At 46.6% G+C, this 15,782-nt stretch overlaps 1 protein-coding gene across 1 annotated transcript in view; it reads left to right on the top strand.

Moving 5' to 3' along the window:
• MYO15A (myosin XVA) overlaps positions 1 to 15,782 on the top strand; it is a 162,140-nt gene that overhangs the window by 58,221 nt on the left and 88,137 nt on the right. Inside the window, exons 22-26 of the mRNA XM_089694083.1 lie at positions 727 to 811; positions 7,770 to 7,823; positions 7,944 to 8,025; positions 11,935 to 12,065; positions 15,470 to 15,565. Coding sequence (XP_089550209.1) covers positions 727 to 811; positions 7,770 to 7,823; positions 7,944 to 8,025; positions 11,935 to 12,065; positions 15,470 to 15,565 — 448 coding nt within the window. The remainder of the gene's footprint in view (positions 1 to 726; positions 812 to 7,769; positions 7,824 to 7,943; positions 8,026 to 11,934; positions 12,066 to 15,469; positions 15,566 to 15,782) is intronic.

The following is a 15,782-nucleotide window of genomic DNA, read 5'->3' as shown; positions in this document are numbered from 1 at the left end:
ACGCCTCTGGTCGAGTCAGGAGGCTTTGAAGCCTCCTATTCTCGTCTATGGTGCTGCTCCGCAAACGCCCGGCCGGCGTTTGCGGTGCGGTTGCGACGCGGTTGCGGGGTGTTTGCGGAGCGGTAACACCACTCAAATGCATTATAGGCGTTTGTGGGGCGTTATTAACGCTCGGCAAACGCCTAGCAACCGCCGCTAAACCGCGCATGCGGCGTTTGCGGAGCGTTTGCCGAGCGTTAAAAACGCTCCGCAAACACCGGACCAACGCTTGCCAAACGCTATAGGGGCGTTTGGCAAGCGTTGGCAAAACAGCCTAGTGTGAACGAGCCCTAAGTGAGGATCACAACCCCTATCAGTTTTGTTTTTTTTTTTGCCTTCAGGTCTTGTCCCATAGCTAAAACAGGAAGTGAGAGGAAATCCTTTCAGTGAAGGAATCTCAAACTAGTGTCCCCATTGGCAGATTTCCCTGCATTCCTGTTCTGGTGACAACCCAAAACTTGGGGTTTACTTTTACTCTCGGGGAGAACAAATAAAGAGGACAAATCTCCCTAACTGGGGCAAAGACAGCAAAAAACCTGACAGGGGTTCTAATCCCTCTTCACCCTCTAAAAAAAGTTTTTTCCTTGAGTTATGTTTTATGAAAAACTTGTGTAGAATTTACTGGAAAAAACAACATTTTCTTATAAGGCGTTCTTCCAGAAAGTGATGTTTTCTTTCTATCATCAGACGGAAGTTTCAGAACTATCGGAAAAGTTTGCAGAAGTTCCGAGCCGTGGTCCGTATGTACGTGAACCGGAGGAGATATCTGAGGGTAAGATGATGTGTCACAGGAGTCACTTCAGGAAATTTCCATTCTTATTATTACAGGCATTCATATGGCACAGAGAATTTAGGCCATGCTTTACACACTGTACATTCCCATCAGTCCCTGCCCCCCAGGAGCTTACAATCTAAGGTCCCTAACCCTCAAGGGGCGTACAATCTAAGGTCCCTGCCCCCCAGGAGCTTACAATCTAAGGTCCCTAACCCTCAAGGGGCGTACAATCTAAGGTCCCTGCCCCCCAGGAGCTTACAATCTAAGGTCCCTAACTCACATTCATAAATACACATACTAGGGACAATTGAGCCAGGAATAAATTTACCTACCAGAACAGGGGCGGACTGACAACTCATGGGGCCCCCGGGCAATAGAGAATCATGGGGCCCCTGTGTCCTTGCCCAAACTCAAAAAAGCCTATGAAAAGGTACCAGGGGCATCTCATGGGGCCCCCTACTGACCCCGGGCCCTCGGGCAGTGCCCAAGTTTCCAAATGATCAGTCCGCCCCTGTACCAGAATGTCTTTGAGGTGTCTTTTACAGCAGCTGTTTTTGGCTTTTGGTGTTTTTTTTTTCTACATCCAGTAAACCCCCCAGCATGTTATCCTATGTGCCCATACACACATAGACTGTAATCAACGTTTTTTGGCAGGGACGTTTTTTGGCTGGAAAAAAAATCCAGAACTAGTGGGTTTCTAGAGGAGTTTTTAGCTGTAAAAATGCTGAAAAACGCAGAAAACCACCACAAACCAGCATTATTAGATGGTTTTTTGACCAAAAGAAAATGTATTTTTTGGTAAAAAAAAACTCTAAAAAATGCAGCTAAACGCTAATGCAAAAACGCTAAAAAAAGCTGAAAAATTCACGTTTTTAATGTGACTGTGCGCAGCTAACGTTACCAGTGTTATCAAAAAATTCCGTGTGCATGAGGGTCCATAACTAGTCTTTTTTTTTGTTTGGTTTACTATTGGAGTTTTGATTAGGGACTCCAGGACCACCTATTGACCTTGAGGCATTTTGTAGGTTTTAATTTTAAAGCATGCAGAAATAGTAAAATATATATTTTTTGCTAATATTATATAAATAACACAGTATACAATATACAGGTAAAAAAAAACAAAAAACAAGCGCTTTGGAAATTGCATACAAATAATTTGGTTTTCAGCTTACATGAGTCAGAAATGTTCTGCGTTATTTTTTATATTTAGTTGTATTCAGCTCTGCTTGTTAGAGCTCAAAGTCCAGCAGTCAGCGTCATATACAGAATACAAAGGCGCAGTCTGTATAAACATCATTGATGTAGTCCGAGACCTTCATTGATTCCATCCTTCACAGGGGCGGACTGACAACTCATGGGCCCCCCGGGCAATAGGGGATCATGGGGCCCCTGTGTCCTTGCCCAAAATCAAAAAAGCCTATGAAAAAGGTTCCAGGGGCATCTCATGGGGCCCCCTACTGACCCCAGGCCCTCGGGCAGTGCCCGAGTTTCCAAATGGTCAATCTGCCCCTGATCCTTCATAAACAAAATGAATTTGAAAGCCAAAATGTACCTTCCGTTCAGATCAGCTTAATACGTTCAAAGCAGGGGCGGACTGACCATTTGGAAACTTGGGCACTGCCCGAGGGCCCGGGGTCAGTAGGGGGCTCCATGAGATGCCCCTGGTACCTTTTTCATAGGCTTTTGTGAGTTTGGGCAAGGACACAGGGGCCCCATGATCCCCTATTGCCCGGGGGCCCCATGAGTTGTCAGTCCGCCCCTGGTTCAAAGTGCATCAAAGCAAAAGGGTGTGCACAATCTTACAGATAGAAATGGAGCTGCGCTACTTATCCATAAAGTGAGTGAACAATCAGAATAAATCCCTGAAGAAGTCATGTGACGTAACGCGTAGGACGTAAGCATGGTGACGTCATTCCGGTTCACTTTATGAATCAATAGTGCATCACCATTTTGAGAAAAGATGTATAAAAGAAATGGTGCTGCACGACTTATCCATAAAATGAGTGAACAATCAACATAAAGGCAAATAAATAATATGCAAAAAAGGTGCTGCACTGCTGATTTATGTGCTTTATGTGTGCTTTATGTGTGGAAGCAGTGGTCTCTCTGCAGTGGTCCAACAATCCCCATGATGGATGCCTGCCAGCATGCTGCAGAGAAGGACCCTTGCTTTATGTGTGGGAGCAGTGGTCTCTCTGCAGAGGCCCAACACTCCCCATGATGGATGCCTGCCAGCATGCTGCAGAGAAGGACCCTTGCTTTATCTGTAGAAGCAGTGGTCTCTCTGCAGAGGTCCAACACTCCCCATGATGGATGCCTGCCAGCATGCTGCAGAAAAGGACCCTTGCTTTATTTGTAGAAGCAGTGGTCTCTCTGCAGAGGTCCAACACTCCTCATGATGGATGCCTTCCAGCATGCTGCAGAGAAGGATCCTTGCTTTATGTGTGGGAGCAGTGGTCTCTCTGCAGAGGTCCAACACTCCCCATGATGGATACCTGCCAGCATGCTGCAGAGAAGGACCCTTGCTTTATGTGTGGAAGCAGTGGTCTCTCTGCAGAGGTTCAATAACCCCCATCATGGATGCCTGCCAGCATGCTGCAGAGAAGGACCCTTGCTTTATGTGTGGAAGCAGTGGTCTCTCTGCAGAGGTCCAACACTCCTCATGATGGATGCCTTCCAGCATGCTGCAGAGAAGGACCCTTGCTTTATGTGTGGAAGCAGTGGTCTCTCTGCAGAGGTCCAACACTCCCCATCATGGATGCCTGCCAGCATGCTGCAGAGAAGGACCCTTGCTTTATGTGTGGAAGCAGTGGTCTCTCTGCAGAGGTCCAACACTCCTCATGATGGATGCCTTCCAGCATGCTGCAGAGAAGGACCCTTGCTTTATGTGTGGAAGCAGTGGTTTCTCTGCAGAGGTTCAATAACCCCCATCATGGATGCCTGCCAGCATGCTGCAGAGAAGAACCCTTGCTTTATGTGTGGAAGCAGTGGTCTCTCTGCAGAGGTCCAACACTCCCCATGATGAGTCAGAGCTAAAGCTCTCTACTTGGCAAAACGTATTCTCCCTATCGGACATATATGCAGTACAGAAATATCTGTGTTAAGTGGAGCGACTCTGACATGTTCAGCTGAAATTTTAAAGCAGGGCAGTGCAGTGAGATGCTGGCACAGAGAGAAAAGTGACTGTTGCTGGCAGAGGTGATATCACAGCTTCAGGACCTTTCTATCCCAGACCTATAAATAAGTATGACCTGAACAGGGCTGGACCCGGCCGCACCCTGCCCAGCTTCGAGGAGACAGCTGATCAGCGACAACATGAAGCAAGTACGCTTCGCTCCAGAAGTGCGGTCCAGTGTGAGTCATTCTGCTTCATCCATAGGGGTGCATTAGGGGACTGGCCAGCAGAGGGCTTCCACATGGAGGGCAGAGAAGCAGCGGAGGGCTTCCACATGGAGGGCAGAGAAGCAGCGGAGGGCTTCCACATGGAGGGCAGAGAAGCAGCAGAGGGCTTCCACATGGACGGCAGAGAAGCAGCGGAGGGCTTCCACATGGAGGGCAGGGAAGCAGCAGAGGGCTTCCACATGGAGGGCAGAGAAGCAGCAGAGGGCTTCCACATGGAGGGCAGAGAAGCAGCAGAGGGCTTCCACATGGACAGCAGAGAAGCAGCGGAGGGCTTCCACATGGAGGGCAGGGAAGCAGCAGAGGGCTTCCACATGGAGGGCAGAGAAGCAGCGGAGGGCTTCCACATGGAGGGCAGAGAAGCAGCGGAGGGCTTCCACATGGAGGGCAGAGAAGCAGCGGAGGGCTTCCACATGGAGGGCAGGGAAGCAGCAGAGGGCTTCCACATGGAGGGCAGAGAAGCAGCGGAAGGCTTCCACATGGAGGGCAGGGAAGCAGCGGAGGGCTTCCACATGGAGGGCAGGGAGGCAGCGGAGGGCTTCCACATGGAGGGCAGAGAAGCAGCAGAGGGCTTCATCATGGAGGGCAGAGAAGCAGCGGAGGGCTTCCACATGGAGGGCAGGGAGGCAGCGGAGGGCTTCCACATGGAGGGCAGAGAAGCAGCAGAGGGCTTCATCATGGAGGGCAGAGAAGCAGCGGAGGGCTTCCACATGGAGGGCAGAGAAGCAGCAGATGGCTTCCACATGGAGGGCAGGGAAGCAGCAGAGGGCTTCCACATGGAGGGCAGGGAAGCAGCGGAGGGCTTCCACATGGAGGGCAGGGAAGCAGCGGAGGGCTTCCACATGGAGGGCAGGGAGGCAGCGGAGGGCTTCCACATGGAGGGCAGAGAAGCAGCAGAGGGCTTCATCATGGAGGGCAGAGAAGCAGCGGAGGGCTTCCACATGGAGGGCAGAGAAGCAGCAGAGGGCTTCCACATGGAGGGCAGAGAAGCAGCGGAGGGCTTCCACATGGAGGGCAGGGAAGCAGCGGAGGGCTTCCACATGGAGGGCAGAGAAGCAGCAGATGGCTTCCACATGGAGGGCAGGGAAGCAGCAGAGGGCTTCCACATGGAGGGCAGGGAAGCAGCGGAGGGCTTCCACATGGAGGGCAGGGAAGCAGCGGAGGGCTTCCACATGGAGGGCAGAGAAGCAGCAGAGGGCTTCCACATGGAGGGCAGAGAAGCAGCGGAGGGCTTCCACATGGAGGGCAGGGAAGCAGCGGAGGGCTTCCACATGGAGAGCAGAGAAGCAGCGGAGGGCTTCATCATGGAGGGCAGAGAAGCAGCGGAGGGCTTCCACATGGAGGGCAGAGAAGCAGCGGAGGGCTTCATCATGGAGGGCAGAGAAGCAGCGGAGGGCTTCCACATGGAGGGCAGAGAAGCAGCGGAGGGCTTCCACATGGAGGGCAGAGCAGCAGCGGAGGGCTTCCACATGGAGGGCAGAGAAGCAGCAGAGGGCTTCCACATGGAGGGCAGAGAAGCAGCAGAGGGCTTCCACATGGAGGGCAGAGAAGCAGCGGAGGGCTTCCACATGGAGGGCAGGGAAGCAGCGGAGGGCTTCCACATGGAGGGCAGAGAAGCAGCAGAGGGCTTCATCATGGAGGGCAGAGAAGCAGCGGAGGGCTTCCACATGGAGGGCAGAGAAGCAGCGGAGGGCTTCCACATGGAGGGCAGAGAAGCAGCGGAGGGCTTCCACATGGAGGGCAGAGAAGCAGCGGAGGGCTTCCACATGGAGGGCAGGGAAGCAGCGGAGAGCTTCCACATGGAGGGCAGGGAAGCAGCGGAGGGCTTCCACATGGAGGACAGAGAAGCAGCGGAGGGCTTCCACATGGAGGGCAGGGAAGCAGCAGAGGGCTTCCACATGGAGGGCAGGGAAGCAGCAGAGGGCTTCCTCATGGAGGGAAGGGAAGCAGCAGAGGGCTTCCACATGGAGGGCAGGGAAGCAGCAGAGGGCTTCCACATGGAGGGCAGAGAAGCAGCGGAGGGCTTCCACATGGAGGGCAGAGAAGCAGCGGAGGGCTTCCACATGGAGGGCAGGGAAGCAGCGGAGGGCTTCCACATGGAGGGCAGGGAAGCAGCAGAGGGTAACACAATCATTATCATCAAAGGACACAGTCTGTATCCTCCATGCATTTCGGGTACGGAGCCACACCAAAAATGTAGGTATGATGCGCACCAAAGATCGCAATGAGGTCATGGTAGTAGGGAAGGGGGAAGAACAAATCCTGTGGGTGCTCAACCCTCGCCAAAATGAGGGCCCCATCATCAGTCCACAGTAATGGATCCTGGAAAGCAGAGTCTTTAACCCCTTGCCTTCCAGAGGATTTCCCCTCCCTTCCTGACCAGGCCATTTTGTGCATTAGGGCGCTGTTACTTTAACTGACAATTGCGCAGTCGTGCAACGCTACACCAAAAGAAATTTACGCCCTTTTTTCCCACAAATTGAGCTTTCTTTTGGTGGTATTTGATCGCCTGTGTGGTTTTATTTTTTGTGCTATAAAAAAAAAGCCGACAATTTTGAGAAAAGCAAAATTTTTGACTTTTTGCTATAAAACATGTCCGGTAAAAAAATTTAAAAAATCAAATTTCATCAAAAATTTAGGCCAAAATGTATTCTGCTCCGTGTCTTTGCTAAAAAAAAATCCCAATACGTGTAAATTGATTGGTTTACGTGAAAGTTATAGCATCTACAAATGGCGGTATAGATACTGGAATTTTTTTTTTTAATTTTTACTAGTAATGGCGGCAATCAGCGACTTATAGTTGGACTGCGGCGGGCATTCTCACACTCGGGGGAACTGACTTGGTGTCACCGACATCCCCAGTGACACCAATACAGTGATCAGTGCTAATAAAAAGCACTGACGCTTTAGTAATGACACTGGGTAGGAAGGGGTTAACATCTGGGGTGATCAAAGGGTTAACTGTGTGCTGTTTCACTAAGTGCTGTGTCCGTGTGCTTCACTGTAAGTACACTATTTTGGATGGCTGTGCTCTGCACAGCCATCCAAAGCAGTGTGCACGTGCTGCCAGGGAGGAGAACTGTTTTGTTTACATGCTCGGCAATCACCGGGCGCCGGCAAGTAATCACCGGCCGGGACTCAGTGATTGACAGCCGTGGCCTCGAATGGGAATGCGGGTAGCGCGCGAGCGCGCCTCACGTGCGCCCGCTACCTAGAGATACAAAATCACGTATACATACATGATTCTGCGCACCCGTGCCGCCCTGCAGCAGTATATCTGCTCTAGGGTGGTCGGGAAGCAGTTAAAGTGGAACTTCACAATCTCAACATGGACTATGTTTATTCTTTATGCTGCTGGCATTAGTATATAGATAGGAAAGTACATCAGATTTACTTGTTTTAAACTTTTTTTTTTACAGGCTGTAATATTACTATTGACATGAGACGATGATCTCCTATTATTAGCATTGACATGGTAGATTTATATGTCTTGTAGGGATCATGCCTGCATCTTATATGTGTCTGTATCTTACATTGCTTTATCCTGTGCCCATAGATGAAGGCAGAGGCCCGCAGGCAAGCTGAAGAGGAGCGCAGGAAGGCTGAGCAGGTCGGTGCTGCTATTACGAGTCGTAATCATTCATATACCAAAAATAGTATCAATTGAAACATTCAAACTGTCCCATTTTGCTGATTGTATCTTTCTGTATCTTTTCCTTGTTATTTCCAGGAACTGACTAAAAGGGAAGTGTTCAATGTCACCCATCTGGAGCTCCCAGCTGAACTGGCCGGACTCCTCCGCACAGCGCCGGGTAGGTTGCACACTTAGGAAAATTAAAGCTGAACTGTGGGCAAAACACTTTATTTGGGTATTAGCTAGGCAGGGCTGCTGATAGAAGCCATGGGGCCCCATACAGAAAACCTGACAGGGCCCCACCCCGCCCCCCAAAAAACACAGTTTACTATGCTTCACTTACAAATGAACACATTGATTGATCAGTACCAATCACTCATTGTGTTCATTCCAGAAAGGAAGAGGCAATTATTGGAACTGATCCCCTGTATGGCTCTCTCTACAGCACCTGAAAGCTAGCTGGAGGAAGAGAAGAAGACAGCTTTCTGCTGCTGCAGAGATAGCCATACAGGGGATCAGTTCCAGTAACTGTCCCCCACACTGTGCCGGTCATCCTCCCTGCCCACATCCCATTCACATAGCTGCCTGGGCCCCCCTGCTGGCCTGGGCCCATTACAGGAGGACTGGTGGTACCCCCTTATCCACGGCCCTGTAGCTAGGTATCAGTAAGTGTTTTGCAACTGGGGTGATGTTTGGGCTTCCACGTGGTGCTGCAAGCACAGGTCCCAGTATGTCAACGAGTCAATCACTGTGCAGCTCCTTCATTCAGAAAACATCTTGTATTCTTTTCAAAGGATACAAAGCGCTCTGTGATTGGACAAGGAGAGATCGCAACATTCACACATCCCTTGTGCAATCACAGAATGCTTTGTATAATTTGAAAAGAATAGAAGGCTTTTCCTGAATGGATGAGATGCACAGCAAGCGACCCGCTGTGCTCCAGCCCTGACTGTTCACTTGCCAGAACTTCAGCGGTGACATCATCAGAGGCTGCATGGAAGTAGCCTCTAATGATGTCATCATCATCATCATCAGAGGCTGCATGGAAGTAGCCTCTGATGATGTCATTATCATCATCATCATCATCAGAGGCTGCATGGAAGTAGCCTCTGATGATGTCATTATCATCATCATCAGAGGCTGCATGGAAGTAGCCTCTGATGATGTCATCATCATCAGAGGCTGCATGGAAGTAGCCTCTGATGATGTCATCATCATCAGAGGCTGCATGGAAGTAGCCTCTGATGATGTCATCATCATCATCATCAGAGGCTGCATGGAAGTAGCCTCTGATGATGTCATTATCATCATCATCATCATCAGAGGCTGCATGGAAGTAGCCTCTAATGATGTCTTCATCATCAGAGGCTGCATGGAAGTAGCCTCTGATGATGTCATTATGATCATCATCATCAGAGGCTGCATGTAAGTAATACCGGGCACTTTTTCCCCCTTCCTGCTCAGGCCAATTTTCAGCTTTCAGCACTGTCACACTTTGAATGACAATTGCGTGGTCATGCAACACTGTACCCATATGAAATTTTTATCATTTTTTTCACACAAATAAAATTTCCTTTTGGTGGTATTTAATCACCACTTTTTTATTTTTTGCTAAATAAAACAAAAAAACACCTGAAACTTTTGAAAAAAAAGCACTTTTCTTAATTTCTGTCTTTGGTGACAATAATAATAATAATATTTACATTTGTATTTTTCTTTTCAAATGTTTCTATCACTTTTTTTTTATTACATTTTTCCTTTTTTTTACTATTTTATTTTTCAGCACACTGTGACCAAAGCAATACAATGTTACCATAGTAACACTGAACTACTCTGGGCAAGTGATCAGGATTTTTTTTTTTTCTAACACATTGCGATTGCTAATACCGATGTATTTCATTGATATTTGCAATCATTGTTACTGAATGAAACTGATTCATTCAGTCTTTTGTTGTGATTATATTATAAATGTGAATCGTGTCCAAAAAATTCTATAAAAACCTGTGAAAAAATCACTACAAAAAGTCCCACTTTCACCCTTGAAAGTATAAATCAAAATCATACACCTTCTTAATGTCCATACAATTATTGCATTAGAAAAAAAACAAAAATTAAAGTCCATAAATCTTTTCTTCCAATGTAAAACTCGCCGTATAAATCCAGTAAGTAATGTGTACTTCAAAATAAATCCTCACAAAATAATTTCATCAATAATCTACAAAATTAGTTATACCAAAAAATTACTTATTAATTTCATGCAAAACACATAAACCGTGAAAACACGTGATAGTTGTGATTAGCTGTGATTGGGCAAAGCTGATCACATGATACAGATGGGCTGTGATTGGCCCTGTCTGTATCATGTGACTGCTTTGACCAGTCACAGCTGACAACATAATTGTATACAATGGATGGCATGACAGAAAGCCATCCATTGTATACAATTGACATGTGATCTGCTGTGATTGGTCACAGCAGTCACATGACACTGGCAATGGGCCAGTGTAGTGATATGTCATTGGCTGCGTCCAGTGGACACAGATCGCGCCGCGGCCGCGTGAGTTATATGACGCCCAGTCATAAAAGTGAGTGTCCCACCCGGCCATCAATCTGCTATAGGCCGGGCGGGAAGTTGTTAAACTTTTATTTGATTTTCCAGTAAAAAAAGAACAACACATTTTCAAAAATATTTCACATATACATATTCCATTTGGAGTTCCTCCCTTTAGTGCCCTCGTTCAAGTACTTTCTGTTTTGGGACATTTGAGAATTGGAATTAAAACCATCTCCCAATTGCCTGCCTGTGTTGCGACCCAGCTGCATGCACCCCCATGTAGACTACAAGTGGCGTGGTCCACCATTGTCACTATCAGGAAGCTTTTCCACTGATGTGCAGCTGATGCTGGAGCCAGTGCATGTAGATTACAAGTGGCTGAAAAAGGCTGGAGGAGATCAGCAGCACTGGGATGCAACAAAGGAATTTAAAAAAAGTTAACACATTTTATTTAAAAAAAAAGAAAATAGTTTTTGATGCACAGTGCTTTAGGAAAAACATATGTCATCTAGTTAGGGCTTACACCTACTTTTATTATTAACACAATCCTTTTATTAAACTTTAAAGAAATTGCAGAAATATTGATATTCTGCACACTTTGATAGTTAATGGTTTTAACCACTTCAAGTCCAGGCCAATTTTCAGCTTTCAGCGCTGTCATACTTTGAATGACAATTGCGCGGTCATGCAACACTGTATCCATATGAATTTTTTTGCATTTTTTTGAGACAGATAAAACTTTATTTTGGTGGTATTTATTCACTATTAGGATTTTTATTTTTTATATATATATAAATGTTCCGTGTGCATGAGGACTAAAGCTTTGGACCTGTTCTGGAGATCCTTGGTGTGCTGATGACATACTTCTCTCTTTGAATGTCTTTGGTTTCACAGCAGCACCCACTTGCACCCGCAGCCTTTTTCAGGAACATGTGTGTTGGAAATAGTGCATATGAACTGTTTAGAAGCTGATCTTTATGAGGGGGGGGAGGTAGTTCTGGAGATCCTTGGTGTGCTGGTGACATACTTCCCAACTTCTTCATGGGGGGCCTTTAGAAAGTTTGTCTAGGTCATAGGTAAAGTAGTAGTAAAAAAAAAAGAAAAGAAAAAAGTTTCCTGCTGCAAAGGAATATAATAATGTGCTGGTATGCATCGCACACTAGCACATTATGAAAGACCTATCTTAGAACAAAGCCCTCCAGCGGCACTTCCATCTTTACCTGGTCTGCCTTCCAGGTTCGCAGGCTGTGGCATGAATGGCCGAGCGTGATGACGTCACTCCCATGCATTGTGGAGGAGTCTCGGCCATGGCACACAGCTTATGCGCCAGTGACGTAATTGGCTCCTCCTCTGTAGAATATCTCCTAAGCGGTGAACGTTTAGGAGATATTTATTGTGCTACTACTCAGCTTACTACCACTTTAATGGGTCACTGAGGTCAGCATGTACAGATGCACAAAAAGCAAGGAAGCAAGCAAATGCTTTTTTTTTAATAGATGGTAATAAAACGTCCTTCTCTTTTTCTTTTTTCAGCTCAGATAAACGTCTTGGTACAATGTGTTGTCCCCACTCACACGCCCAGGGTACAGGTGGGCACTCAACTCAATCTGCCCCTTGACATCAACAACTACCCCATGTTCAAATATGTGCGGGTTTTCTTTAGGGTAAGTATCCAGGATTTACAAGCGCTTGGCACTAATGTATCATGTTCATGCAGTCATTGATTGTATTGATCAGGGAACACTTCAAAGGTATGGAATGTATAATGACTGCATAGACTGGGGGTCTTCAGACTTTATAAACAAAGGGCCAGTTCGCTGTTCTTTAGATTTTAGGGGTAGCCAGACAGTGGCCAGAGGGAGTAGAAGATGTTCCAGTATCATTGGTAGTTAACAATGCTCGGGGCTTGGTGATCAGCAGGAGTACAAAATACCAAGTCAGTGGTAGGAGGCATAATGCCACAATGTCAGTGGGAGGAATAGTGGGAGTGTCGGTAAGAAGAATTGTTCCCCAATGTTGAGAGGAAATGTGCCCCAGTGTTGGTATTAATTGGAGGAATAGTGCCCCATTGTTGGCAATAATTGGAGGAATAGTGCCCCATTGTTGGTAATAATTGGAGGAATAGTGCCCCATCAGTGCTGTCACTAAGATGAATTATGCCCCATCAATGGTTTAAATTAGAGGAATTGTGCTCTTACAGTTTTGCCATTGGGATGAATTGTGCCTTATCAATGGTGTCAGTGGGAGGAATTGTACCCCGTCGTTGGTGTCAGTGGGAAGAATAGTTTTCCATCAGTGGTATCAGTGGGAGGAATTTGCCCATCATTGGTATCAGTGGGAGGAGTAGTGCCCTAAGGACTCAAGGCAAGTAGAGAACCGTACCCTCCCTCTTAGATTGTAAGGTCTAATGAGCAGGGAACATTTCAAAGGTATGGAATGTATAATGACTGCATAGACCAGGGGTCCTCAGACGTTATAAACAAAGTTCACTGTCCTTTAGATTTTAGGGGTAGCCAGACAGTGGCCAGTGTGAGTAGAAGATGTTCCAGTTACAGTATCATTGGTAGTTAACAATGCCCCCTGCTTGGTGATCAGCAGGAGTACAAAATACCAAGTCAGTGATAGGAGGCATAATGCCACAATGTAAGTGGGAGGAATAGTACCCATCAATCGTGTCGGTAAGAAGAATTTATCACCAATGTTGAGAGGAAATGTGCCCCAATGTTGGTATTAATTGGAGGAATAGTGCCCCGTTGTTGGTAATAATTGGAGGAATAGTGCCCTATTGTTGGTAATAATGGGAGGAATAGTGCCCCATTGTTGGTAATAATTGGAGGAATAGTGCCCCATTGTTGGTAATAATTGGAGGAATAGTGCCCTATTGTTGGTAATAATTGGAGGAATAGTGCCCCATTGTTGGCAATAATTGGAGGAATAGTGCTGTCGCCAATATGAATTATGCCCCATCAATGGTTGCAATTAGAGGAATTGTGCTCTTACAGTTTTGTCTTTGGCATGAATTGTGCCTTATCAATGGTGTCAGTGGGAGGAATTGTACCCCGTCGTTGGTGTCAGTGGGAAGAATAGTTTTCCATCAATGGTGCCAAAACCCATCCTGCATGCTGTGCCACTGTTTTCTGTGTTTGCATCCCCTTGGAGCTGTGTGCAGGCAGCCTATAGAAGTGGATGGAGATGCATCGGCTGCTTGGACACAGCCGCATTTTAAGATTTGAAAGGTATGCAGCAGCTGGTGCGCAAATTCGAACGCACAGCGTCTCCCTTCATACCTACTGAGCATTTTGCAGAGTGGACTTCCTCTCGGTATCATTGAAATGTGTCACTTGTGTACACAAGAAGTAGCAGTACTTTTACAATGCTTTGAATTACGCTTTAAGAGCTTCAGACTTGTTGTTTGGAATTTCTTGTATTTAGCTGTGAATTTGATGTCAATTAAAGCCTTTGTACACAATATTTAATCCTTTTTTGACAAAGTTTGAAAACTGACTTTTTTTTATGTATTTGTTATTACATTTTTTTTTTACAATAAAGTTCTATTGAAAATCAAAATGAAACATACATGTGTACAAATAAGTCCAAGTATTTTCATTATATGCAGCGGGGTGGATTTACCAAAACCCGGAGAGTGCAAAATATGGTGCAGCTCTGCATAGAAACCAATCAGCTTCCAGTTTTCTTGTCAAATCTTAGAGTGGTCCTATAATCAATGTTACTATTTGTTACCTACAGGGAAGCTTATAATAAAGCTTACCTGTAGGTAAAATGAATATCTCCTAAATGTGCACCGTTTAGGAGATATTCTAGTGAGCAGCAGCTGGTGACATCCCTGCGCATGCACTCTGAAGGAACAGAATGCCCATGCCGTTCCTTCAGAGCTCTGTGACGCAGCTGTGACTGCTGCATGCATGCGTGGGAGTGACGTCATCCTGGTTCGGCCATTCAAGCGGCTGCAGCCTGGGCACCCAGAAGGAAGACCATTTGAAGATGGAAGCCTGTGCAACAGGTAACAGCGTGCCACTGGAGGGTTTTGTTTCAAGGTAAGTCTTTCATGATGTGCTTTTGTTTTTAAAGTAGAGCTCAACCCAAAAGGGGAAGTTCCGCTTTAAGGACTGCTCCCCCGCTCCCCATTAAGGATTGGCACCTTAGGGGGGCGGGGGGGGGAGCGGGTACCCGAATTTGACAGGTTCCCGCTGCCACTTCCGGTTCAATTGGCTAGGCGATCGGAAATGGAAGGTGTCCTCCCTTCGTCCCTGTAGTCTTTTGGGATATGTGACAGGTCCCAGAAGACTACAGGGCTATTCATGAAGCGCAGCGCTACTCGCACATGCGCAATGGGTACCCGGCTGTGTAGCCGCAAGCTGTCACAGCCGGGTGCCCACACTGAAGATGCCGGCCTCCTGGAATACAGGACGGCCAATGAAACGGGCTGCGGGGGACACACCACGGGAACGTGAGACAGGTAAGTGGCTGTTTTTTAAAAGTCAACAGCTACAGTTTTTGTAGGCTGACTTTTATTTTTTGACGAGTGGAACTCCGCTTTAAGTTTACTACCACTTTCATGAAGTTGAAGTTAGAAGCTGATTGGCTACCACACACAGCTGCACCAGATTTTGCTCTCCGTCAGTTTTAGTAGATCAACTTCCATGGTTTCAACAATCTGTGGAAAGTAACGAATTACAATCCGAGATACAAAATATTCTGGTCAAATATATTAGTTGAACCACGTAACCTTCCACAGACCCAAGACTTGATATACAGTACAAATCTTATGCAAAAATAAGGTGAGAAAAGAAGAGGAAAATAAAATAAGAAAGTTTAGAGGTAGCCACATGGGAAGCCAGTCATCTATCCCACCAACAGAAATCTCAATAAACTAGCCTGGAGATATCTATGGGGCCAGGTATCTGTGTTCCATTAACCATTAAGCAATTTCTTTTTTATTGAGATATCATTGAACCATTAGATGTTTCATGTAAAAAGTTGTATCTTTTTCTTAAAGAGTCAGTCAGATTTGATGTGTCTGTAATGTTATTGCGATCTCTGTCTGCAGGAACCACTGTTTGGCATGTTGACATTGACTCTCGGATCTTCTCTGCTTCCCGTGGAGGATGACTTAAGACCACAGGCTGTTACTGCCTTCAAACTGGTAACGACACTCTTTTAAGTTTCAATATTTAAAGTAAAGGACACCTTACTATATGTAGCTGCTTACATCTCTACCAGTGGCCATGGCTGTCTTTTTTGTAGAGGCATCCAGGCACTTGGCTTGTCTAATGGTGTAGCCAAGTAGGGATTGTCAGCCATAAGCTCATCAGGGATGAAACTGAAAGACCACATTTGTGTAAGGCTACATTTACCGTTAG

The sequence above is a fragment of the Staurois parvus genome, unplaced genomic scaffold, assembly GCF_062004578.1.
Source record: "Staurois parvus isolate SC_StPar_1 unplaced genomic scaffold, SC_StPar_1.0 ptg000649l, whole genome shotgun sequence".
NCBI classification, from domain to species: domain Eukaryota; kingdom Metazoa; phylum Chordata; class Amphibia; order Anura; family Ranidae; genus Staurois; species Staurois parvus.
The sequence above is the reverse complement of the archived record's forward strand: the minus strand, read 5'-3'. Positions and strand labels throughout refer to the sequence as shown.